This window comes from Esox lucius, chromosome 11, assembly GCF_011004845.1.
Source record: "Esox lucius isolate fEsoLuc1 chromosome 11, fEsoLuc1.pri, whole genome shotgun sequence".
NCBI lineage: Eukaryota > Metazoa > Chordata > Actinopteri > Esociformes > Esocidae > Esox > Esox lucius.
In genome coordinates this window covers 25,185,983-25,212,179 of record NC_047579.1, presented here as the reverse complement: position 1 = coordinate 25,212,179, position 26,197 = coordinate 25,185,983, and the positions used below count along the sequence as shown (strand labels likewise).

General features: G+C 45.1%; 1 protein-coding gene across 2 annotated transcripts; it reads right to left on the bottom strand.

The window, feature by feature from the left end:
• Window positions 1-103: 103 nt before the first annotated feature.
• slc9a3r1b (SLC9A3 regulator 1b) lies at window positions 104-25,866 on the bottom strand. 2 transcript variants are annotated; one of them, XM_010874057.5, is made up of 6 exons: window positions 24,995-25,866; window positions 10,880-11,050; window positions 8,397-8,550; window positions 3,952-3,992; window positions 1,664-1,795; window positions 104-1,521 (listed from the first exon to the last, which is right to left on the bottom strand). In XM_010874057.5, exons 1-6 carry the CDS (start codon window positions 25,499-25,501, stop codon window positions 1,375-1,377), a joined length of 1,152 nt encoding a protein of 383 aa, XP_010872359.1. In that variant the 5' UTR covers window positions 25,502-25,866; the 3' UTR covers window positions 104-1,374. The 2 variants fall into 2 exon arrangements, with proteins under 2 accessions (XP_010872359.1, XP_010872360.1); XM_010874058.5 differs by lacking the exon at window positions 10,880-11,050.
• Window positions 25,867-26,197: the final 331 nt, after the last annotated feature.

Below are 26,197 nucleotides of genomic sequence, written 5' to 3'. Positions count from 1 at the left end.
TTCATGGTTGAGCGGGCAAATTTCACCTACGCCTGCATGGCACAGACAGTGATTTCTAACGTATTTGATGTTGTTTAAATGAAAAGTAATGGGACAGCCAGGATTTGATCTACAATTTATTTCCGGTAAAGAAATTACATGAGACTGTTTACAGAGGAACAAAACCCACAATTTAAACTAATGCCTTGTCAATACTGAATATGCACATACAATCTTTCTATTGACATTCTTTCAAAAGGACATTTTTATTCTTATTATATTTATCTACTTAAATGTGTAAAAAAAAAAAAAATCTCTTAAAGCGTTTTGCCAATGGCAATAATAAAATAAAAGAAATTAGCAATTTGCAATGTACAGTGGTAATCGCAATGCGTATGGACGTACAATTTAGCCTTCACATTTTATTGAAGTAAGAGTAGTAAAGACGGACAAACATGAGCACAGGAATGGCCAGATAGACCTTAAATGGATAAGAAACATGCCTGTCTACATGTACAATATTGAACCACCACAGCTGTTTGAGATACTATGTAAATGGTCATTCCTGAACACATGGCCTTTGTCTTGGTCCCTAAAAGGTGATATGTTCAGACTGGTTGTCTCACTGATTGTCAGGTAATTATCAGGTCCCATTCTAGACAAGACAAATATACATAGTGAAATGAGTGCCACGTTCAGGCTTGAGATATAAAAAGTTGATTAATTATGGACTTACATATAAATCAATGTGACTTAGAGATATTTTTTCAAATGGTCTACTGATGATGCAGTTCCCACAATGCATTATGTGATGCAAAGCACATCACCATGTTACAAGTACTGACACACATACTTTTTGGCGATTATTAACAATATATTCAAATGTAGTTTTGATTTTGAATATCGCACGAATCCACTGTTGTATTCAGTGTTTAGTGTATCTGAAGTCTAAACCAGGCCCAAACTTAGTCCCCTATTTCCAAAGGCACCATGAGGAACTTCAGGGTCTTATAGGCAAACTTGCACGCACGCACGCACGCACACACACACGCACGCAGACAGACAGACATGCCTTTAATGGAAAACTTCAAACTGATTTTCATATAACAATAGAACAGTTCTTATCTGATCTAACATCTAGCTCTTTCCTTTCCAACAGGCTTATTCGTCTACATCTTGTTAGTATGCTGTTTATAGCATCTGGAATATAATAAAATCTGTGTATATATTTTACATACATATACCTGTATTCTTGATCACCAATAGTTAAACTGCTGGTTTAATTCAGACTTAGAAAACACAGGGCTTAGAACAACCCTTCTAAACCCCCCCCCCCCCTCCCTCTCTTTGCTAGTATCTACTGTATATAGGTATGTGTGGGGTGAGGTGTTCCATCTATAGGTTGCTGAACAGTTCATTTTTCTTGCTCCAGTCCATGGGAGGAGCCCTTTTGTTGGAGCGCTTCTGGTGAGCTCGCTCCTTGACCTGCTGCAGGGACAGGTTCAGAGCCGGGATGGCTTCTATGATCACCGGTTCATTCCCCTGACCATCCCCAAGAGAGAGGAAGAAAATGGAAGAATTGCACATGGGTATGTTTAAAAACCAACACGAATGCTAACATTGCCGGGTTGCTAAGGATACACTGTTGTGTCTACAGCGTTGATCCGTGTGATTTCAGACTCACCTCTGGGGGCGGGGTGATAGTGGATGGAGTTGTGAGCGAGGCATTGGAAGAGGCGTTGCTTGGAGATGGGCTGATTGACGGCTTACAGTCCTGCTCTACCTCTTTGGCCAGTTTTCCATTTCCATGATTCACCTGTAGGGGGCACAGCGGGGAGAAAGAGTGTTCTAACCTCAGGGAGCAAAACAAATGAAAAGCATTGAAGTGAAATCCGATCCAGTCAGATTTTAGAGAATTTAGTGAACATATCGCAGGATATGAAAATGCAGACCACAGCAATTCTGTGACACTTTCCTCTCCATGGAGTCTGACTGCAATATTACATTTAGCCACAAGGAGGCAGACAATCACCATGTCTGAACCTGCTGGACCGGGGGATAGAAGAGGAAGCCGCACCTTAGCGAACATGTGTAAACCTACTGGGCTTAGAACATTACAGAAGACCCAATCCCCCTTGTTCTTTCACGGCAGAACCTACCTGACCTCTACCACAGCCCCCATCCTTAATCCAATGTTTTTACTGCTAGACTCTGGCGGTAAGTAGATGGCCAGTGCCAGAGGACTAGTGTCTTACGCTGATAAAGCCTCTTAGTAGTAAGTCGTTAACATAGTGGAGTTAAAGTAATGAAATCTCCTGCTTGCCTTTGTGGTCAGTGACTGTGTTCATTTGCCTGTTTGGCAAGTCTCTAAACCAGCGACCACATCTAGATTCGAATACAACACTGAACACTCAATCTGCAGATGATAGAATGGGCTGCCACCTCAGACCGGTTCTTCGTCTGACTGTAGAACTTCTCTGATACTCTAAGAATTAGAGGAATGTCCACGTCTGCTTTGTGTATGGTCCTTCTGTTTGGACATTAAACTGGTGCCCTGAATCTCTGCGGTCACTAAATCCTAGGACAATACTTTTTAGATTGGGGCATTTACATCTAGCCCCTCTACTCCCCAGGTAAGAAAATGGTGTAAAGTCCCATAGAGCGTCTAAAATGAACAAATATGGAACGTTCTATTAAGTAAATGTGTAAAGTTCTATACATTATAAGAGAAAGAAATGTGTAAACTACTATAACAGTCTCAAATCCCCGCCCCCACCTTGGTGCATTTGTGAACCAATAAGTGCACTTGCTTCATCCTTGTCCTTCTAGCACTAATTGTGCTGGATAGTACTTTCTTTCTCAAAGGGAATCTTACTATTACTGGATTGTGGGGTTGTCTCACCCAGCTATCTCAAGATGAATGAACTAACACCTGTTAGCAGTTTCGTATGGGAGTGCCTGCTAAATGATTAAAATATAATGTGATACTGCTTTGTTGAGCCGTGCCCAACACATATTTCACTGCTTTGAGCTCACTTATCTTGCGGTGTGTGCGCGTGCATGCGTGCGTGCCACTACAGGACTGTAGGTGGTGGTGCTGGGCTGGCTTGTCTCCGTACTAAGGGATTATTTATGCTCAAATACCTCTGGAGGATTAGCATGCTGCTGCTAAATTCTCCTGAACAACACAGAGTGGCTTCCCAGCAGGTTAAGCAGCTCTATTGTACCAACTGTCTCCTGGCTCTTAACACGCTACAGACAGCTCCTAGCGCCATTGCTTGGCGTGCAGCCTCCGCTGGCGTCTCAAGGTTTGTTCGAAAAACCTAACGTCAAGGCTTCGTGTGTCAGGCGTACGTTCATTTGGGAGGGAATTCTTTAGAACCGTCTCCCGATATAGGAACACCTGTAACAACACATTCAGGACTTGGTTCTGTTTGGCTAGGTTCTTTCCTGGCTCCCTGAGTATATTCACTGATTAATTTCACCGTACTGACAAACAAGAATATAAACCCAGCGAGTTAGTACCTCCTTGCCGGAGACAGCCTGTTCTAGTCGATCACGAGAAGACTAGAAGCAGACAGCTGGAACTAAGTGAATCAGATGAAGCGACACATAGACATCGGCCGTCATAAGAACGAATGCTAGTCCGCTCAAGAAGTGTTCGCGCGATAGGGAGTGCCAGTCAGTGTCGATGCAGAAGCGGTGATCTGGTGTATCACTTCTGGGGGCTGCTGACCTGTTAGTGACCTCAACAGCACCAGAAAGAAAGGAGTGTGTTTTCACTCCCCCTGACGGAACACAGCAGGTCACCCTGTACGTACCTCCGACCCCTACCCTCTCCCTAAAGGCCTGTAGTTCCATCGCCCGGCCCTCCTGCCCGCGACCGTCTACAATCTTTCAGCTGTCCTCTCTGTCATTTCAAATGTCAGTTTTGCATGATAGCCGGTCCGTGGGATGTTTGGTTAGTCTTACCTTGTCCATGTCACCGTTGACGACTGGCTCAGGCAGAGATCCTGAAAGCAGAAGAGATCAACGGTAAGCCGCGGACTCCACAGGGAACCCACACTCCCTCCTCCATATCAACCACTCACAACCCTTCGCCCGTATCTCTTCAAGGCAACGCTACCGTCTCACAGTCCTAAATGTCACGTCAGTCTCAGATCTGCTGTACACCGGGACGGAGTGTCAGAGCGCCTCGTCCTCGGAGTATGGCTGATGTCCAGGTCAAGTTTCATCCCGGCGACACCTACTCTGTTACATAGCACAGGTATGCGCATGTCATCCATTATTCACACTGGATTCATGTTCACAGAGATGTTCTGGGACCCCCCCCGTGACCTGCCACACATCACAGGCCAACAAGCTGCAGCATCTGAAACCCATCCCCCCACCGGCCCACCCCTGGCAAATATCCCTGGAAGGACAACTCCTGAAGCCTGTCGCAGGGACTTTGAGGAATGCCGGTCACTTGTTGAAAAGTTGACCATGAACAAGACTCCATCTCAACCTCCAGCCAAAACAAACAGACCCTTACCTGCAGCGCTTCAGCTCCTTTCCCCCCCAGACAGATCAGTGACGCTGCAGTCTTATGAAGAGGCTGAACCAGTTGTTCTGAGACCTGTCAGAGCTGTGTTTAAGAAGCTCTGTGCTCCTTGTGTCGCTATTCACTGTTTGCTCAGGCACGAGAGGCTCTTCAGTCCCGACATGGCTACACTGTGAGGGCCACTCTGTGCTGCGCCTTGGTAACCAAACACGAGGGCTAGCCAAATGGGTTGCGAGGAGAGTGTTTGTTATGCATGTCACTAGACAATACATAAATAACAGAACTTGCGTGTGCTTGGGTGTGTGTGTGTACCAGTGTGTACCAGTGTGTACTGTGTACAGTGAGCAGGTGTTTCTCTCGGCGGGCAACTCATGCATACAACAGCAGTTACATGGGCAACGCCTTAATGGAATTCTCCTGTTTTCCCCAGACACAAGGTAAGAAAAAGTAAATGTGAATCTGTTCCCTTAGGTCAATCTGGAGCTTCTGAGGTAAAATACCGCTGGGCTAAGTCTTCAACATATAGTACATTCCTCTTTATTTAACAGACGCTTGTGTCCCTTTTAACGTCAATACACAAAAGAATGGACAAAGCATGCTAAATCATCAGTGCACTCTGAGGTTAAACAGTGTTTTACCAACCAGTGGTGACCACCAATCCTGTAAAACAGATGAATTCTTAACAACAAAGCCACTGCCCTATTCACTGGAACAGGGAAATGCGGTGCGTAGATATTAGGGCGGTGAAGCATGTTTTCTTGTTTGTTTGGAACATTGGATTCCAAATCACACTAATTACTAAGACTGCTCTAGCATGACTGACATACCAGGAGATATATTGTCTACTTTTATACACACACACACACACACACAGACACACACACACACACACACACACACCCTTATATATAAGGGATCATTTTAATTAACACCAGAGCCTCACGGTTCTTGGCAACACATCAAGAGGAGATATGCATCAGTCTGGGGCATGATGCTTTGTGTGTGTCCAGCACACAGACTAATATCCCTGTTCCAGGGGGCACCGTTTTCTTAAACGCCCATATGGTTGTCATAGCATCAGCTGGCATCAGTGTGGCACTCAGAGTAAACAGTTAGGGGCTGCCTTGCGCCACCCCTGTCTAAACAAGGATTACTTGGGCACTGGTAGCTACAGTGGTGCTCATTCTCAGGCTGAGGCTCCCTCTAGGGGCCTACCGAGGTACAACAGCCTTCCCTACATCATATGAACTGGGTCAATACAGAATGCATGCAAAATGATAGCGAATTATTGCTATTGGGCCCTAAAGAGAGAATACAAATTGACAGAAGATCTCTACTCAGTCAGTGACACAAAACAGAGACTTAGTTACTACCAACTGGCTATATAAAAACAAAAGGCACGGTTCTGCAGATAATTTGAAGAAATTAGTCAGTTTAGTCCAAATGTTAAAATATTAAACCCAGAGGACAACAATACTAATGGGCAGCAATTATGTATTTCCCTGCTATAACCTAAGGGACTCTTGGTAAATAATTGTATGTTAATTGTTATGTTGGTAGTCAAAAGGCAGTTTAAAGATTCGGTGGGATCTGTATCATTGATGAGGGTGCACTGCAAGCAGAATGAAACTCAAAAAACACTAAAAACTAAGTCCGGTAATTTGTTGCGCTAGCATCAATGTTTTTGACTGCTAACTGAAGAAACAACTGGTAGAATTTGGTGATTTGAAACTGATGGACTTAATTTCTATAGTCCACACACATAGCCTCAGTTTTTTGGGAAATTATGTCATCGGTAGCTAGTGACACTACCCTTTCCTGGAAAGAAATGCGTATTGATTCCATTTGTGAACAAACCTGAACGATAAACACAGGTCATCTGTTACGTTACCAACTAAAATATTGTAATCAGATAGTAACAGAATCTATTGGGATTTTTTTAATTACTTTTTTATTACTTCAATTGAAAAAGAATAGTTGCGCTAAATAATTATGGCAGGTTGCATGCTTGGGTTTAAATTTTTATGTTATTTGAACCAAACATCGTTATATAAACATCGTTATTTGAACCAAAATAACAATTGAGCGCTGCAGTTGTGTGTGATCATCATGCGCGAAAACGTGGATCGCGCAAAGCAGTTTAGAGACTGATGAAGCGCTAGTTTAATTGGTAAAAACAGTGTGTATTTATGTTAGCCAACTCATTTAAATGTGATTTAGTTGTACGACGCATTTTTCTTGGAACAATGATAGGCGATAGGCCTACCTCCTGTTTTATATTATATAGTTCAAGTTTCAAGGTTTATTTGTCAAATGCACCGAATAACACAGCCGAGAAAAGTTGCACTGAAAAACTCAGACATGATTTTTTTTTGAAGATAAGGCAACTATTTGTTAGATAGCTGAAACATGAGCTGCCTTCAAGATTAAATATCGTGATTAATTCCACATAATGTTTTATGAGAAAAGGTATGCTGGGAAGCACTCTGCCGAAGGATGATTTTCATTTGACGCAACCACCTGAACTCTGTCCATACAGGTAGGCCATGTGATTCCGCTTGCTTTGCTTCTCAGAATATTGCATCCATTGGTTATCACTGGCTGCTGACACATTGACTTTAAACTAAGAGTGCAGGTGTATAATCTGTTTATTTCTATAATTTGCGGTTTGATAATTAATTGCTGGTGGCCCTAATAATCATGTTACATTCGCGCGGGTAAAATGTATTTGTGTGCAGGTGCTCACGATTGCAAACGTGCGTTCACGTGCCAGGGGTTTCTGCACCGTTTTGACAATGTTGGCGGTTGTGGAGCAAAACACTAATGTGTTAATGTACGCGCGAATAGCGGATATCTTGACAATGTAAATACCCTTTTGGAGAAATTGGCATTTATTTTTCACCAATGTTCTGAAGCAATTAGAAACATGAAAAAAATAACAGAAAAGGTTCACACATACTTCGATTTTGGGTTATGTTCAGATAAACAGATTCTGAAAAATCGAGGGTTATTGGATTAATTGGAATGACTGAATATCTGACAGACCTTTAGCGTGTAATGTAAAGATGTAGCCCAATCATAATGAAGTAGGAAGCAATGGTTTAGAAACCCTTTTCAAAGGCACTATACAAAACCCATAAGTTAAAATGCAAATTCCGTTTTTGGCCAGGTATGTAAACTCTAACACTGACTGATCCCGCAAAGGGTGTTCAACTGGTTATATGCTATTCCTATTTGTTTTCTAATGCCTCTTAATATGAACGCAATCTAAAAGTAATTCAAAGTAATCAGATTACGTGACTTTTGAGTAATCTAAAACTTACGTTACGGATTACAAATGTGGACAGGTTTACATTTAAAAAGTAACCTACCCAACCCTGGTCACCAAATTATTATCACTAGTATTTATTGCTATAAACTTTCATTCCATTGTTTTTGTTCTGATTGTTTTATTACAATTAGTATTTTATCTGACAATCAATTAAAGAGAGAAAGACAGGGGTGTGTTGTCACCAGGACTGGAGACAGGATCGTTGGGGGGTAAGTGAGGCCTGAGAGGGAGAGAGCCCTGGGAGCTGTGGTCATTGAAGGGGCAGTTAAAGATCAACTAACTGAGTGAATCATTAAGGGTTGATTGAGAAGGCAAAACGGCCACAAACTGAGACTTTGGCAGTTCTGATAATGATTTCTCTGTCTGCCTGAGATTGTGTTAGGGAGTGTCTCCACAATCCTTCACATTCTGAGGAAAGTGCAAGTTCATGACGCACATCATGTACAAACCCTTAGACTTTTTTCTCTGCAGAAAGGTTATTTGGCCAATCTCCACGACGGAGTTCTGGCACTTTCTTGAAGATGGTTTTTTTTGTAGTCTCACCTGTGATGTGTTCTGGGGTAGGAGCAACTCGACACCTCTTGAAGAAGGCATCTGTGTCTGGGTCCACCACCAGCAGAGAGGTCTCCTCACCGCAAGCCTTGATGGCTGCCACCACCTCAGAGTGTGACTTCCCCTCAACTGACATGCCATTTATCTGGAGGGAGGGAGGGAGGGAGAAAGGGGGAGAGAGAGAGACACACAAAAGGAAAGGGAGAGGGAGAGATAGAAGAGTTATTCAAAACACCACAACAACAAAGAATCATGTGTACACAGTAAAGAGAAGGGGCAGCTTTAAGCAGCTCATTACGAATGGCTCCTTAGATGACTAAGTAGTGTTACTATAGCTTTACTACAGCCAATCAGCCTGGGATTTAGTTGGTCCAAGTAGATATGAATAGGTGACTTCCTTATGTGCACATTGTTCTCCGAAAGAGGTGGACAAGCTGTTTATCAAAGCCAGGACTCAACTCTCAATATTATCAGTCTGTCTTCCAGCAATTTCAAGAAAGGAAATCCTGCGTTTCACACACACACACACACACACACACACACACACACACACACACACTTTTGTATGGCTATCCTCATGGGGACCAGAAAATTGAAATTGCCCTAATCTTAACCCTAAACCTAACCCTAACCTCAATAAAGTAACATTTATGCCTAAACCTGACCTAGATATAATGCCTAACCTTAACCCTAAACTTAACCAACAATGCCTGGACCTTAAAGAAACCCCAATTCTAACTCTAAAATGAATTGTAAGTTTGTCCCTAAACCTAAACCCTAAGCCGGAAATTGACTTTAGCCTCATGGGGACTGGCAAAGGTGCCCATGAGTCAAACATTTTCTGGTTTTACTATACACACACAGTCTTGGAATTATAGTGAATTAACTTTTTACTGTTGCATATTATATTTTAGTGTGTCTCATGAATACTAATTTAAACATTACAGAAGAAAGACAACCAGTAATGGGAAACAAAGGAGAGCCACACTATTTTACAGCCCTTTGTTACCAAACAGTAATCTAGCTAACAGCTGCTTGAGAGACTGCTAACACTAAACCATTATACAACGTATCTCAGAGGTCCTGTCCTCCAGCCCTTCTGTTAACCCAGTGTTTCTCAACCCTACTCCTGGACGCCCCCCTGCCCTGCTGCATGTTTTAGATCTCTCCCTGCCCTAACATACCTGATGTAGCTCATGAAGGACTTGACAATGGGCTGAATCAGGTGTGACAGAGCAGGGAGAGATCTAAAACATGCAGGGCACGGGGGGTGCCCCGGAGCAGGGTTGAGAAACACTGGGTTAACCAATATACAACCTATCTCAGAGACAAGGTCCTGTCCCCCAGAAGATAACAAAATGTCTTAACCCAGAGCTTCTCAATCCTGTTCCTGGAGGGCTACCATCCTGTAAGTGCTCTCCAACCCTACTTTTGCACACCTGATTCTAATAATTCGTGGGATGAAAAGCTAAGTCAGGTTAGTCAACTGGGGTTGGAGAGAAAACCAACTAGATAGTAAACTCCAGGACCAGGATTGAGCATGTATGTGTTAACCAATATACAACGTATATGGCAATATATGGTTTTGCTCCTCAAAGAGCTGAAAATGTTCTTTGTATGACTGTTTTGTGCCATGAGTGTGTTTTGTTAGCATGTATCTGTGTGGGTCAAAGGGTGGGCCTGTCTCTCAAACACACAGAGGAAACCAAACAATACATGCCTGAGGAGAAATATGTTAATCACAAACAATAGACTCTTCAGCGCGCGTGCGTGCGTGCGCGTGTGCGTGTGTGTGGTGGGGGCTGGAAACCTGTCTGTCTTAAGGCGTCAACCCTCCTTTTCTAGGGCAGTCATTCACACTTAACTGTTGGGATGTGGAAGCAAATGATTTACCATACAGGCTAGATGGACACGCGAGATCCCTTAACAGCGCTTGTCCATTATTATCCACAGGTTAAAACAGTAGGCTATATGAATCAGTGAGTCACTGATTTGTAGTTACTGAACAACATGACAATAACTTCACCAATACATGATAACGCACGTAAACACAAATGTACACACACTTACTGTGCCGTACAGTACAGAGTGGTTGAGTAAAGACCCCGAGGACAAAGCCGGATTATCCCAGTCAGAGCTAACTCCCAGTGACAGTGGAGTCCACCTCCATCTCCGCCCATGAGATTACCAGCCCCCACACACACACACACACACACACACACACACACACACACACACACACACACACACACACACACACACACACACACACACACACACACACCTCCTCAACGCTCACCCTAACCTCAGTATGACTAAACGAGGCCCACAGAGGAAAGCTTACTCCTACATTCGTCACAATACGATTCAATTAACTTCTCCTCACAATGGTGACATTACAGTATATCAATGAAACCGTGACAAATCCTACTGCTTACAAGGCATGCCGCTAAAATGCGGTCAGGGCGAGTTACCTCAACAATCTTGTCCTTAACCAGCATGCCGGACCTCTGGGCAGGAGAGTCCTCGTCGACAGCCCGGATGTACTGACCCGGTCTGGCCTTCTCACTGTGCAGGTTGAAGCCGTAGCCATTTGAGCCCTTCTTGATCACACATAGACGCGGCCTCAGCTCCCTCTGCACCTCCTGGGAAAGAGAGGAGGTACCGTGAATTCAACAATCGGCCTTTCGGAGATCCTGCTTTCACCTTCTTAAAACGACACTTTAATCACAAAACAGACAAATGGAATGATTCACTTTCACAAAAGTGTCATGAGATGATTCACTTTTAGAAAACGATCGAGCGAGGTGATTCACTTTCACCGGAAACGCTTTTATAAAACCAACATGTGTTCTGGTTGAAACGCAGATATAGGCTAAACTTAGGTCATCTACTCAGCCGTTGAGAATGACGTGACTAACATTCAGGAAGGGAAGTGGTCAGACAGAATCCAGCAGCATACAACGGAGCTCGTGACTCCAGCGATGTAGAGAGGACTGGGAGGGTCTGGTCAGGGGGGGGGGGGGGGGGGCTGGAGACCAGAAGCTACGGCCCTGGCCTGAGGAAGGCCCGGTTCCTGAGCGCCAGTTCACTGTCTTGTCTGTGGCCAGAGAGCCCAGGCCAGGACAATAGCAGGCTGGGCAGTGACCTCTGTCCTCCTCCCTCTCTGGGATGACAGGAAGACGGCACAAGAAAAACTCAACTCAAAGTCCAGGCTACTCCCATCCGTCGGGTAGGGTAACACAAGCAGTTTTTTATTTTTAGTAAGTGGACCTTTTACAGAGTGATACAAAGTCCTCAGAGGATGACAAGATTTATCTGCAGGGCCAAATTCATCACGGATACAGAACACAAGCCAAGAAACGGCCAACAATTCTAATCAATGCCTTTGAGACGATCACACCATGCTCCCCTATGGACGCCGTCAGTATTTCCAAATGCACCTTCAACAAGATATCAATTTAGGGAGATCATTTTAACTATAGAAAACGTCCGCTAATTGCACGCACCCACACGTTCAAGCCGAGCGGTAATGATTCCCGACGGTTTGCCTTATGTAAGTTGATAAACAGTCTGAAAGAGCAGTCAGGTGCTCTATCGGTCACTGTAATCAGTCAGGGGCAAGCAGATGGGTGGAGCCGTGTAGTCACAGAGTCTCAGACAGGAAGAGGCCTTTTGTTTAAGGAGTAGCACACAAAGACCCCCCCACCGCACCCGAACAAGCTCCCGCCACTCCTTCAGGAAAAGACAGGTTTCCTCAAGACTCCATCTGCTTCCCGCTTTCAGGAATGGCCTAAGATAGACCCAGGAAGGCCTCCCCTCGGCCACAATCCAAAATGTGTCTAATTTAGCATATACGACTTACTTTTGTAACAACTAGAGTTAAATGCCTAGCTGAAGGGCACGTCGATTATTCAGCTTGTTGGAAACGGGACGGAAATCAGCCACCTTTCGGTTACCGGCCCATTTTAATCCCATTCGGCTCCTCATATTTCATCAGAACACACCACAGCCTGAAAGCTAACTAGTCTAGTATTGGAGAAACACTGGGAATGTACACTCCTGCTGACAGAAACGCTGGCCGCCCTGAACCTCAGAACACTTCTGCCAAGCAGAGCTCACCCCGCTCAGACTGACAGGGCTGCTTCCTGTTTCTGGTCTGTAATTGGAGTATTACTGCATCGCTGGCATTCGAATTGAAAACGATACAACGAACAAGGGATTCCCTTTTGTAAAAGAAGAGCAGGCCGAGGACCGGGGGTGCACCTTCGTCCTATAAACGAGAGGCAATAAGCAGAACATGCTGCTCTGGTATCAGTATGCCCCATGCCGTCCCCATCAGAATCCGTACCACACGTTTTAGAGGAAAACAAAAAGCACAGTCTGACAAGGTCCATTTTATTCCACTGGGAGCATCATGACTCTTAATAACGGCCATTCACTGCCAGGAAGGACGAGGTCAACTGGCTAACGTGGAGCGTCCCTCCCAACCAAACAGAAGGGACGATGTCAGGGAGGCAGGGATAACAGAGGGCAGTCTGTGTCAGGAACTGGGAAGAATCTCCTGGAAGCCACGGAATCTGTGGAATCTGCTGAACACAGACAAACAAGGGCCTTCTCCTGCGGGGGCAACAGTGCTACACTCCTACTACATCTCCTGTGTGTGTCTGGTCCACGTCAGTGTACATGAAGAGGCCTGATGTTCCCACAGAGTAGTAAAACTCGAAAAAAGGGTCTCCCACAAGGTTCTGACATGTCCCCACTGGGGGAAAACGTTCAGCTTTGGGGTTAGTCATAGGCACAAACAGCAAACTTAAATCAGAGTTAGGCATCAGGTCTCCTCAAGGATAGGAAGACAAGTGTGTGTGTGTTATGCACAACCCATCTAATAAAAGCACGAGACCTAAAGCAGGGAGGTTATTGTTTAAACAGCAGACAGCCATGAAAACAGTCATCTAAAAGTAAAACAGAAAGCTATCATTTCACAACAGTCAGTAACTGAAAAGCACCAATGTAGGCCAGCCTAGGTTATGAGCACTCGCCACAAGAGAAAACAACCTAGATATGATGTATAGAGGGAAATGCCATGGTGTGCTTCAGGAGAACACACACATTATATCGGTCTCTCAGTTTAAAAAGTAATATCCAATATGAACCACAATTCACAATTGAAAAGTTAATGTTTACCGAGTGATATCACACATTCTTTGCACAGATCTAGTCCACACTCCGATTCTGCCCTAATTTCTATACCAGCAGTTAAAAGACATCTTTAGCGATCAGATCTTAAACAGAAAAGCATAAAACAGACAAGATCTGGACACAGTAAGCATTGTCAGACATTTATAAATGGGCCTTTAGATAACTTTATTCAACCCAAAAAACAATATTTGTTTGAGATTATCTTAATCTTGATCGGCGTTTATTATCAGGTGAGAAATATTTGTCTGACATATTTGTCTTTATGTTGTTTGGTATGGTTCCCAGATCCAAATTCATAGCATATCTGGAGAATGTGAGAGGGGAATGGCTGATACTAGCCTACGTCCAATCAGGAAGAGGAACTTACTTCTTCCGCATTCCAGGAGGGGAGGGTTTGGTCATGGTAACCCCACAGGTGGGAGAAGGTCACAATGACCAAGTATTACATTGTTAACATTAACTTGGTTCAATTCATTACATTCTATCAGGCATCGCTGTCTTTCTATCTAGTTTCTACAAGACCTCTGTGGTTATTATACAGCATGTTGTCATGGCGATACTGTGCACTATGAGAGATCTCCCCGAGATCTCCCACATTAACCCCTTGTGTCCCCATCAGGGTCAGGTCAGTGAATCCCTCTTCTCTTTCCCCAACGCTTAAAGACCAACACACGTTTTTACTTTCAGCTGAATTGTATACCAGAGCAGTTAACACGTTAACAGTCTCGTGCATCAACTAATGCCTGTGTTTCACGTCATCAACAGGATTGACAGATTGTTATAACATATGACATTATATAAAATACCTATCCAGGTGTTGTTAAGATCTGTCGGGCATCAGCAACACCTGAGCAGAGGAATGGGGTCTGAGATCCTATAGTAGTGTTTCTCAACCCTGCTCCTGAATGCCCCCCTGCCCTGCATGTTTTAGATCTCTCCCTGCCCTAACATACCTGATTGTAGCTCATGGATTTGACAATGAGCTGATCATTTGAATCAGGTGTGACAGAGCAGGGAGTGACCAGGGTTGAGAAACACTGTCCTAGAGGGACATCATGTTATCTCCAGTCAAGTGAGAACACCCACCTCATCTATAGCCATTTAATAAAAGCTGAGACCACACTCTTTCAATGTTAATAAATGACAGTTCTTTGTCGAAGCTGAATCACCAGAAATAATCACATACCCTAGTAAGCATTTTAAAGGCCGGAGATAGTTTTATGCATTGTGGGCTGTTTTAGATGCTTGACCCGTTCACTGGATGACTATGACACAACATTTTCCATCGTGAAAGGAAGTGCGCAGCGCAGGAACCGTTGATACGTTTTCCCTGAAACACATGCTTCCCTTTGTATTCAACTTCCTCACATAAAAGAGAAATCAATATACAATACAAATCCACACCCTAATGCCTCTTGTCCAACTGGTTACAGAATTCACCTCCAACACACAGAATACATATACAAAACCCAGAGCCATTTTCTGTTTAGCCCACAGCATTAACCGAATTGTATTGTGTAAATAAGGGCTAGCGTCTAAAGCATTTCTACCTGCTGGTTGCTGAAAGCATTAAGCTAATGTGACAGCACTGTTTCACGGCTAAGAGGATTGAGAAACACACAGACGTCCACTTGACTGATCCGAGCACAAACACCTCAGTCTCAGCTTGATGTCCACTGAGAGTAAGCACAGGCGCTCATCCTTTCTAAGGCTGTCTCACTGGAAATCAATGGTGGGAGCTTGTCCTGACAGGTGGTTAACTTGGGGGAGGGGGTTAAGCTTTCTAGTACCTTCTTTTAGTGCAGGAAATATGTCACCCGGTCTGTGGCAAACCCAAGTTTCACATTATGTGCAATGATTTCAGTGAGCGTATCAAAACACTTTGGGGTCTTCCCTGAAACTAACTAAACAGAGTCCTTCTTCAACACCAGGACTTCCCTGAAAATTGAACTACAATCGTAATATCATCATCATCGTCCTGTGTCACCATGGTCGTCCAGTACACGCATCAGCCCAAACTGAGTCCACAGCATAAACCCCAGGCCGCCTGGTCTTCAGTAAGCTATTTGTTCTACACACACATAGAGAAACGGTTATTACTGTCATTTTATTTTTCACAACGACATTCGCCCATAACCATCATTAACACCGTAACCGTGCGTGCCAAACGGAAACGCGACGATTCGTTCGCTACCCTCTGCCAGTCTTTTATCTTCACCTATTTGCAACAGCTGGTATTGCTTCCCTTCTAATCTAGCCTGTCTCTTCTGAAAGTAAGAGACTTGACAACCCCCACCCAGGGAATGATGTAACCCAGTTTAACATTTCACCCTCTCAGGAAGCAGTACCTACCAGATTAAAAACCACTAGAGCTACTGTTTAACGGACACTGAACACAGCTGCAGGACCTCAACATACAGCTGTACTCAACACTCCTGACAAACTGCGGCCACTCCAGAAAACAGGTGAGGCATAAATCAACCAGAATCAACCCAGCCAAAAATGCTGGATAACAGAGAGAATGTAGAACCCTGATCTGAGGCACGCCTCCAGGGCTACCAAACACCAAAATGCGCTTCCACAACATATTAAAAGTAGATGCTCTCATTCAATTTGCATTGTCAACGCTCCCATCCTCTCTATTTGATTACCTATCTTATGCAACAGTTAAGAAGATCTCAAAACACAGTTTACACCTGCATCTAACATGTGTCTCATGTCTCGATCTTACTCTGTTTACACTTGTAAGATCTGATCACAATCGGACCGCAGCGTGTCTTTTAAATGCTCCAGGGATGTCTTGAAAAAGTGGCCACGATCATGGATGTGGACCAGGACACATCTCAAAACCGCGTGTAACCGGGGCCATCATCTCCCCATGTTTAAAGCAGCTTCAGCGGCTTCCGCTGTGCCAGATGCCCGTTTCCTATTTCCCCACATGACAGCCAATAAAATGCTGTATACTATGCACTTATCGACCTACTGTAGCGTGGCTCGGTTTTACTAACGAGCGCCAGGGTCCCTGAGGGACTGTACAACAAGGCAACATCTAGGACAGACATTCATGTTAAAGTTTCCTTTCGGCCCATAAAGTAGTTTCTTTAGGGTAGAGTCAACGAAGTTGATATTTTACTGCTGCCATAACAGACGGGGAACGTGTCTCAGCAATGCCGGTTATGGCATCTCATGTTTTTCCCCCGAGCCTGCACGCGGCTTCGTTCTGTACCGTCGATATGGTCCAAAGTCGACGCTACCAACTCCGCCACGCGCCCTGTAAATCATTAACCCAGACTTTCAGCACAGACCCAGTACAACAACTCCGTCACGCAGTAGGACAGTTCACCGACGCCTCCGGCTATCACATCCGCATTTAAACGGGGCCGCTAACCACGCAGGTTTCAGTAAGCGGTAAAAGGCTGCGCAAGGCCCCTTTGATCGGGTGAAAGGATAACCACAGAGATCACACAGTGAAACAGCCCCAGAGGGGTAATCAGTGGAATAGGACAAATCCCCAGCGCTGTGGAAGTCACGTGGAAAGAGGTACTGACTGACTCGCAGTTAAGCGTCGGGGGGGGGGGCTCATTTGGGGTGTTTCACATCAGGGTAGGCCGCGGTAACCAGCCACAGGACATGCCGAGCTAAACGACGCGTCCCCACGGTTCATTTCAAGTTGGCGCGCACTCAGCCTACCACAGACACACGTAGCATGACACTGCCCTGTCCAACCACAAGCTACTGGAAGGGTGTTTCCTAAAAATAGAAGACCATTGTGAGTCACAACACTCACGGTTGACGAAACGTATACGGGCGGGGGTGTGGCCGGAATCCCTAAACACTCACGATCTCTGTCGCTGTACTCAGTGAGTCAGTTTCAGTGTGACAGTTGTATAGGGGTCAGTATAGGGGTCAGCCTATAGGTTTTATTAGTTTTATCTGTGACAGGACTCCCCCCCCCCCATCCATCCACTCAACCGGGGGTGCAGGCACACAAAATGTCCCTCGCGCCACATTAGCCAGCCCGGCAGAACGACCCGGCCCTCTTCTCTGACCAGACGGACGGACCACATGAGATCATCCTCGGAGGGGAAGAGTAGACAAAAGGATGAGGGTTGACGAAATGAGCAGGAATGCTGGGGTTTCCTGTGAGGCGTCCTTTAGGCTGTCGATGGGCAAACCGTGTCCTGCCGAAATCACCCACAACAGTGGAGGACAACATCACACACAGGCACACCCGCGGAACTGATGATGTCCCTGTTGTAGTAAGCAGAACCATTGCTGGACACGTAAACAGTGAGGGTAGTGCTTCTCTGTGGCGTCCTGGTTGGGCAGCGGTGAGGAACAGTCTATTTCAGGGTACCAGTGTCATTTCCCCCGCGCCCCGGTCCTAGGAGGGCGCGGCCCTCCCCTCATTGTCAGGGAGGGGTTGTGAACCCTGACTGGAGAATGGAATGGGAAACAGAACGCGGCCCTGTAGCATTCTCTCCTTTTCCCCCCAGCATCTCGGAGGCCCCCCTCCTCCTCGGGTCTGTGTCATCCAACCCCCCCCCCCCCAACCCTGGGATCGTGGTCCTAAACAGACGGGACAGTGGTGCTGCTGTTCTACGTCAAGATTGTTATTGTCGGTCCTCACTCCAAACTCTCTACCTTCTCTCCCTAGCTCACACGCACAGGCGCCCCCCCTCCCCCTCCCCACAGACAAAGCCATCGGGGCTGAGGAAGAGGGCCGTGGTGAGTGTGAATACGGCGGAGCTCCACCCTGGGCCCCAGAGCCTCGGAGACAAAGGACCCACACTGAGCGGGGCCGACCCGAACGTTGGGGGGGGGGGGGGGGGGGTCTCATGAGTGGAGCAGGGTCTAAGTTACTGCCTCACACTTTAGCTGCGTCACTGCAGACCGGAGTTGAAATCCCAGCCGCTGCATTCCGGCGTAGTCTCCGGGGGTCTGTCTGAGGGGTGGAGCTAGTTGCCTTGGCGCCGTCCCGGGTCAGTGGGGTGGATCCAAGACAGGGCTGCCTTGTCTGGTCTCGCTCCAGAGCCTCCCCCGGCAGGTAGCTGGCCACCAGAGCCCCGATCAGAGCAGTGAGTCGGTACGACAACCTGCAGAGAGGGCTCCGCCAATGTGATGATACAACCACAGGCTCGTTTACCGCCGTGACCGCAGTCCGGTCGACAACCAAAACGTCACCAGAGAACCAAATCTACGAGGCTCCTCATACAGTCCAGAGGGACTGAGAAGGACAAATAGATTACGTAAAAAACACAAGCTGCTGAACTCTTATCCCATTAGAAACACACACACACGTACACACACACCAAGGCAAGTTGACACAACATACAGTCACACACACACACACGTACACACAGTGCAGAAATAAATGGTTTCTTGACTGAAACACAATGAAGCGTGTGACAGTCAATTAAAATCTCCACCCGTCGTTCCAAGAGGAGTGTTTCCCCTGAAACACACTGATCCACAATCAACAAAGAGGAGGGAAGAGTGACTCCCACACACACACACACACACACACACAGACATGAGGAGGCCCTACATGTGAGTGCGCATCCTGGACAATGGCAAAAGGTCATCGGTCTATACGAATCCAATAACACAGGACTCGACACTATCGGATGGGAAGAAGGAGACCATGACGCCATCCAAGGAGATTTGACAGTGGACAGCCTTGACTGACGCGTCACCTGCGGGCCTCCTTTCCTAAGGGTCTTCCCAATACGTTAGGCGTGCTGTAGTAACGCTATACGGAGGACAGCAGTGAAGACTTGGGCTTTCCGTGGTGTGCTGTAGAGGCGGAGAGCAGTAGGGAAGCTCTAACTCCACCAACAACAATGACAGGAAGCCGGGCCTAAACTCTCTGTGCTGGCCAAGACCCCAGGAAAAAGATTCCCACAGCAGAGGAGATTTAAAGACAGAGTCACAAATGCTATAAGGTGTGGCCACCCAGTGAAGTATTTGAGGTAAGTTCATAAAGAGTTGACATAGTGTCTTTAAATAGCATAAGGCTATGTTATTGAAGAGCCATTGTTCAGCATGGATAATTGAACGCTAGTAAAACTAACATCAAAGAGGTCAGGCTGGTACGGAAACTAACTTGAACTTGGACTTGGTCGGACTAGAACCCAGTACATAAACTACTTCAAACTAAGTCAATAATCAAACCCACCAAATAATCCAAGCAGGAATGATTGCAGACGAAATCTATTTAACTTGAGGCCTTTCCACATTGTGGGAACGCATTCAATGGAAATGTAGTCTTTTGTACATGTTGTTCTGCGGTCAACCCATAAAACAATTAAAAAGAAAAAAAGTCAACCCATACACTCTGTTCTGTGGGAGGGAAACTAACAGGGTAAACCCTCATACACCAAAGTGACATATTCCCATGCCCGATGAACTACGGTGTGCAATGTCAAAGGAAAAACACTGGCTCTATGGAAAACTACAAGGGACAAAAAGCCACAAGTTGATGGCTGATATATGCTCTTTAATAAGCATCTTTCATAAATGAATGAGTAGATTACAGGGTTGGTATCCAGAAGAGCTCTGGTGGACAACTGGAGACAACAGACAGGCAAATGGAATATATGCCTGCAGGTCTGCCAGCGCCAGTGTCTGGGTACCATAGCACTCTTCTCAACAGGCTTCCACCAAAACAGGAAACACAATGGCCCCTCCTTAAACAGAACAACTCTCAGACTAATAGACACAGTTGATTTAGTCAAGGACTACTCCTCTCCTGTAACTCCCCTTAGAAACAGGCCAGTGTAAGCAGGCAGTTATTCAGGACAAATCCCACACCCTGACTGACTGCTGGCTGGCCTCTTCCTCAGGATTCCGGTGGAATCTCAGTGGATCAAAGCCTGTGTTATTGTTTTTTTAACAAAAGCAGAACAGGGGAATTAAGCGCCTCGGCCACACAAAACAATACCAACAGGAAGAGATTAGATAGCTACAGACTCAACTCAAACCATTCATCACATCCTTATCTTTCAAGTGGGTTTTACAAATGATTTCCCCAAAAGCCTCTGCCAGTGTGACAAGAGGCAAGTAAATCTGGCACAGTTGTCATAAGGACAACTCAAATATAACCACTAGTGACGTGTGTGCTGTGCTAGTTTCAGACAGAGCGTCCCGATCAATCCCACTGCACTTCACCATTGGGGATTGTATTTTACGGTAGGAAAAACAAACACTTTGGATGCTTGCCTTGAGAAACCATGGCCAATAACTTCAATTAGTTAATCAGAGGAGACGATCAGACTGAAAAGAGCATCTTCTCCCTTGATCCTAGCGGAATTGCCTGCCGACTCGTGATCGTATTCAATTCTCCCTCCCCCTTGTCAGTCCGGCTCTACTCGTCTCCATCTCGTGGGTTTCCTAGTGTCTCTCATCCCCACACACAGACACACAGACACACAGACACACAGACACACAGACACACAGACACACAGACACACAGACACACAGACACACAGACACACAGACACACAGACACACAGACACACAGACACACTCAATGAGGACAGCACTCATCAGTGTAACCAAGGCAACCCCTAAGCTAGCTATTTGGTTTCCGGAGAGGGCGTTCCTTCTGGTCCTCTCTTTTGTGTTCCTTCAAAGACGAGACCAAGCAGGCGGTAAAGACGTCAGTAAGAATGCAAAACTAACACGCTGTGTATTCAAAACCTAGGCCCAGTGTGTGAGTGTGTGCGTGCGTGCGTGCGTGCATCTCAAGCCGCCTGGATTAGCCAGGGTAGTGGAATGCCGGACAGGATGCAGGCAGAAAATTCCAGAAACCGAGGAGCATAACAGGACCTTATCTCCTTGTTACTGGAACATAGAGATGTTATGTCTTAAAGGGACATTATGGTGAATTTTTTTATTGTAACATAAGGTACAGGATTTCTCTGTAGTAACGGTAGAATAATAGCGTTTCAAAACATTTACTGACTAAGCATACAAAACTGCATCCTGAAATGCAGAATTTCTGTTAGTCTACAGAAGGTGCACCAGCTTCTGGTAAATGGAAAGCAGAACTTTCCCTCTCTTCCATCTGTGCTATGAAGTCATCTCTCCTCAAATGAGCAATGGCAGAACCGTGACAAGCTAAATGCCTTGGTTATTTCCTTGTTCATCAATATTGGTTCAAGCATTGAATCATGTAGAAAAACATAATGGCATCTAAATCGTTGTATTTAAATATAAAAAAATGTTTTACAGCTTATATAAAGTAAATGTAAAGTAAACTTTGAGAGGTGCACTGTTGCTCTATATTCAGCTAACGTCCACAACGTGAGAGAATATATGGGATATCCTCTTTAAGCTGGAGTTGTGACTGAATTGGACTTACCATTTTAAAACGGCCTGTCAGAGTCAGACATTTTACCCATTTACCTAATTTCTCCACAATATAGTAATGGACAATTATTATGACCATTTAGTCGCTACAACTCCACAGAAGGTACAGGAGAGTCAAATATCAAGATGTGTCCTCTGATGTGTTTTCTCGCCAAGTCGTTCTTATCACACTGTTAATATTCCGCAACCAGGATTTGAACAGCTGGTTGTAATGACTCATTGTGAGGTAAGTGCAAATATGTTTATTTTGGTCATTGTCATCCAAAACTGAGGTTTGTGAAATAAACAGACATCAACCGCTAGGATCACAGCTGCATGGAACCGATCATAATGCTGGGTGGACAAACTGATATCACTATGGGGATAGTTAGGGACCTCAATGAATAACACACAGGCCATCCGAGGTCAAACAAGCTTGGCCACCGACGTGCACCAGCCAGAAGCAGAAGATAATTGGGGAACTAACGGATATGCTCTTCCCACCCGTAACAAAAACACACAAGAGACACACATCAAACCACAGCCAGAAAATTCACATTTGAATTCAGTTGTGGCTGACAGCATTAGATAACGACTACAACCTAAAATGAGTAAAAACTTGGGAGTCCAGCCGCGGTTTCACGTCCACTATGACAAACTACACTTCAAGTGGCCTGCTTTGTTCTTGGACCTCATCCTTCTGGGTTACATGCCAGTGTTAACTGTACCACCACAATTCAGTTATGCCATTGGGGTGAGCTTAAAAATAAACAGGGGAACAATCTCAGTGGATTTTGATTAGACAAACCACACGTCTGCTTTCCTACATCACAAATGGAAGGGCATTTACAGTGAGCCATTTGTATTTACGCCACAGTACACTCTCTCTCTATGAGTTTAAATGGCTCTATGGATTAACTAATGGCCAGTCTTACTGTAGTATGTGTAGCTGCCGGGCAGGTCTGATTGACTGTACCTCTTGCACAATTTGGTATTGCACAAGTGTTCCATGTCTCTGTGTCCTTGGTTGGGACTCTGCCCTGTACTGCTAAACCACAGCAATGACCTGAGATGAAGCCAAGAACGAACACCTCAATTAAAGAGTCACTTCTCATTTTTGGCTGGCGAAATACTGCGCCAAACGCCTTAAGAATAACACGTGTTTGACGCAGTATAGCTGAAGATAATCCCCAGTTACTTTAGATGAGGTGATTTTTCATTAACCGATATTGAATTCCTGCATACGGTCTCAGCGAGGTTCAGATGGCGTGAGATTCCATGAGTAACCATTAGAAAATAAACAAACACATGGGACCAGCGCCAACCATGGATTCTACAGGACTGACATGGGAAACGTGACCAGTAGTTCATAAACAAAGTTAGAAACCGTCAGTAAATGATCAACATGAGGACTCCCGAAAGAAAGTTTGAGAAACAGAGTAAAGTAATAATGCTGTTTTAGTAGAGTTACCTATCTGAACTTTTGGGGTTTGCACTATCAGAGGATTAATGAGCCAGACAGTTTACAAAAATGTGAGTAAAATATATTTTAAGATTGAAAGAAGCTGAGGGAGGGAAGGTGTCATCGTAAAGCACAGGGTATGGCAGTAAAGCGCAGGGGATGGCAGTAAAGCGCAGGGGATGGCAGTAAAGCGCAGGGGGGGTGGCAGTAAAGCGCAGGGGGGGTGGCAGTAAAGCGCAGGGGGGGTGGCAGTAAAGCGCAGGGGGGGTGGCAGTAAAGCGCAGGGTATGGCAGTAAAGCGCAGGGTATGGCAGTAAAGCGCAGGGTATGGCAGTAAAGCGCAGGGTATGGCAGTAAAGCTGTTGGTCGGACTGTTGTTGTAGTAAATCCCTCAACAGTAACTTTCCCTTGGAGAACCACAGTGGAGCACAAAGATCCAAACCGGCAGCGTTGTGTCGGTGAAGCACTCTGGGTAATTACACCACAGCTTTTTGAGGAAGCAGAGAGGGGTAGAGGGAGCCTAAGGTGAAAACATCCGGGACACAGCAGGGGGCACAGATGTTTTTGACTGCCCCTGTTTCTACAGTGGTATAACGGTCACAGAGCATGAGCATGACATTGGCTATAAGGTGTATAAGGTGGAAAACAAATCAAGTCCCTTTGTTAAGAAAAGTGAGAATAATGTTTTTATAGACAGCAGGGGTGAAATTGTGAAGGTCTGATAATTATATTTTTACTTGTTCCACGTTTCCTGCATGGTTACATGGTTACAATACAAAATATATAAAAGACACCAGAAATATGTTTTTTTTCAAATATTTTGCCAAAATTCTCTATTTATTCATGCGGTGTGTTTAAAACATTTTCTTCACTAAACCTCAAATTCTTGTTTTAACTTCAATGAAAGGGTCAATTCCTTCTCAAACCTATAAAGAACAACACAAAAAACATGTGTTGCCCTTTCTTCCAAATCTGTCATATGTGCAGTTTCTATGTGGGTGTGCATGTGTGTGAGAGACACAGAGAGAGAAAAGGGACAGGGAGGGACAGAGACTCCTGTCCCTTTCATAGCATACAGCACTACAGACTAGAAGTCATGGGTCAATCAGGCGGTTTGTCCTTCCTCTCATATACCCCCCACCTACAACAAATGTGCAGCCAACAAACTCGCCTACAATCTTTCACATCTGCCAAGAAGTGGGTATATTGGGCTTTGCAGCTATCCATATTAATGATGTTATCGGTAATGCTCTATATAACAGGAGCCTGAAAAGTTAAGATGTTCTTTAAACATTTTGGGTAAATAAACTCATAAAATAAAACAAGATACAGAAAGACAGGTTTGTGGCGCATGCTTTGGTCTATTGATGAATCAAATCAACATCAAAAACGAAAATAGTTTCCAGTATTATACTGGTAGGCGAAGTTATGAAAGCAATCCATGCGCTGATTAACTTTCCCTGGCACTGCTTCAGCATAGGCTACTAACATCTTTTTTCTGAGGGATATTTATTTTGCTCCCGCATCGGGTTCAGATCGTAGCTATAGCATATAACGTATTTGACTTTCTCACCTTCTCAGAGTTGATGCTCGGCTTCTTCTCAACCTGGGTATGGATTTCGCCGTGGGTATGGTTCTCTCCGTTATTTTGCGGGACGGGTGTGCCTTCTCTTGGTGACTCGCATGGCGTCCTGTTCTCCTCCACATCTACACTTTCCGACTCATTGTTGCTGGGTAACGGAATGCCCTCAGAAACATATTCTTTCAGACACTTCATGTTGTGTTTTTTCAACAATTGCTCAGTCTCCTGGTCGACAACAATAAGCTCAAGCTGGCCCGTCGTGGCTCTTATCCGGGACACAACCTGTTGATGGCTCTCGTTCTCCACGTTCTCCCCGTTCACAAACACTAGTCGGTCCCCGGCGCGAAGCCCTGAAATTTCAGATGGACTGTCTGGCTCCACAAGCCTTATGAACTGCCCGGTCTTACCCTTCTCACCATGGAGATGGAATCCATAGCCATTGGCCCCTTTCTCCAGCACGCAGAGTCTTGGCCGATGATCTTCTCTTTTGCTGGGCATAGTTACTGCTATTTATTCAACCAAGTCAACCTGTTGCTTGTGAGAATTCTCGTTAATCTGCTGGAAGTGGGCAAAATAACTACTTTTGGGATGCTGAGCACGATTTGTAGCCTACCCTTCAATGGGATCGGTCTCAAGGATGAGCGTCTGTAGAATTCAGTCGGTTTGTTTATCCGACACCGTCCGCAATGGTTTGATGTCCCCCTCAGTTACAACTAACTTTCAAAAGAAACTACGAATGCAGGGAACACGACCTACAGCATACCACGCGAAGTGTCGCCAAAACCTGAAGTTCTAGCCTACTATGTAGCTTGTTGACACTACTCCAACTCTATTCTCTAATCGGTCACACTGAACTAAAAAAAACAGTAGGGAAGGCTCCATTATAAACGACAGTGAGTGACGTGTGTGCTTTAGATGACAGTTCACAAGGGTTTCCCAAACTGGGGGTGGCGACCGATTTTAAAATGGGATCGAGAGACAAACTGGAAAACACTTGCGGCTTTTCGGCTGGAATCACCTAACACTTAGATTTTTTTTTTTTTAAAAGGTATAGGTCTACAATCTATTCTACAAACATTCGATCTCGTTATAGATATTAAAGGTTCAGGGTGGAAACTGGTGATGGGCGAAAAGGTGACATTAGGCTAATTATGTGTAAAGTGGCAGAAATGTTTTGCTTATTTTCAGGGTGTT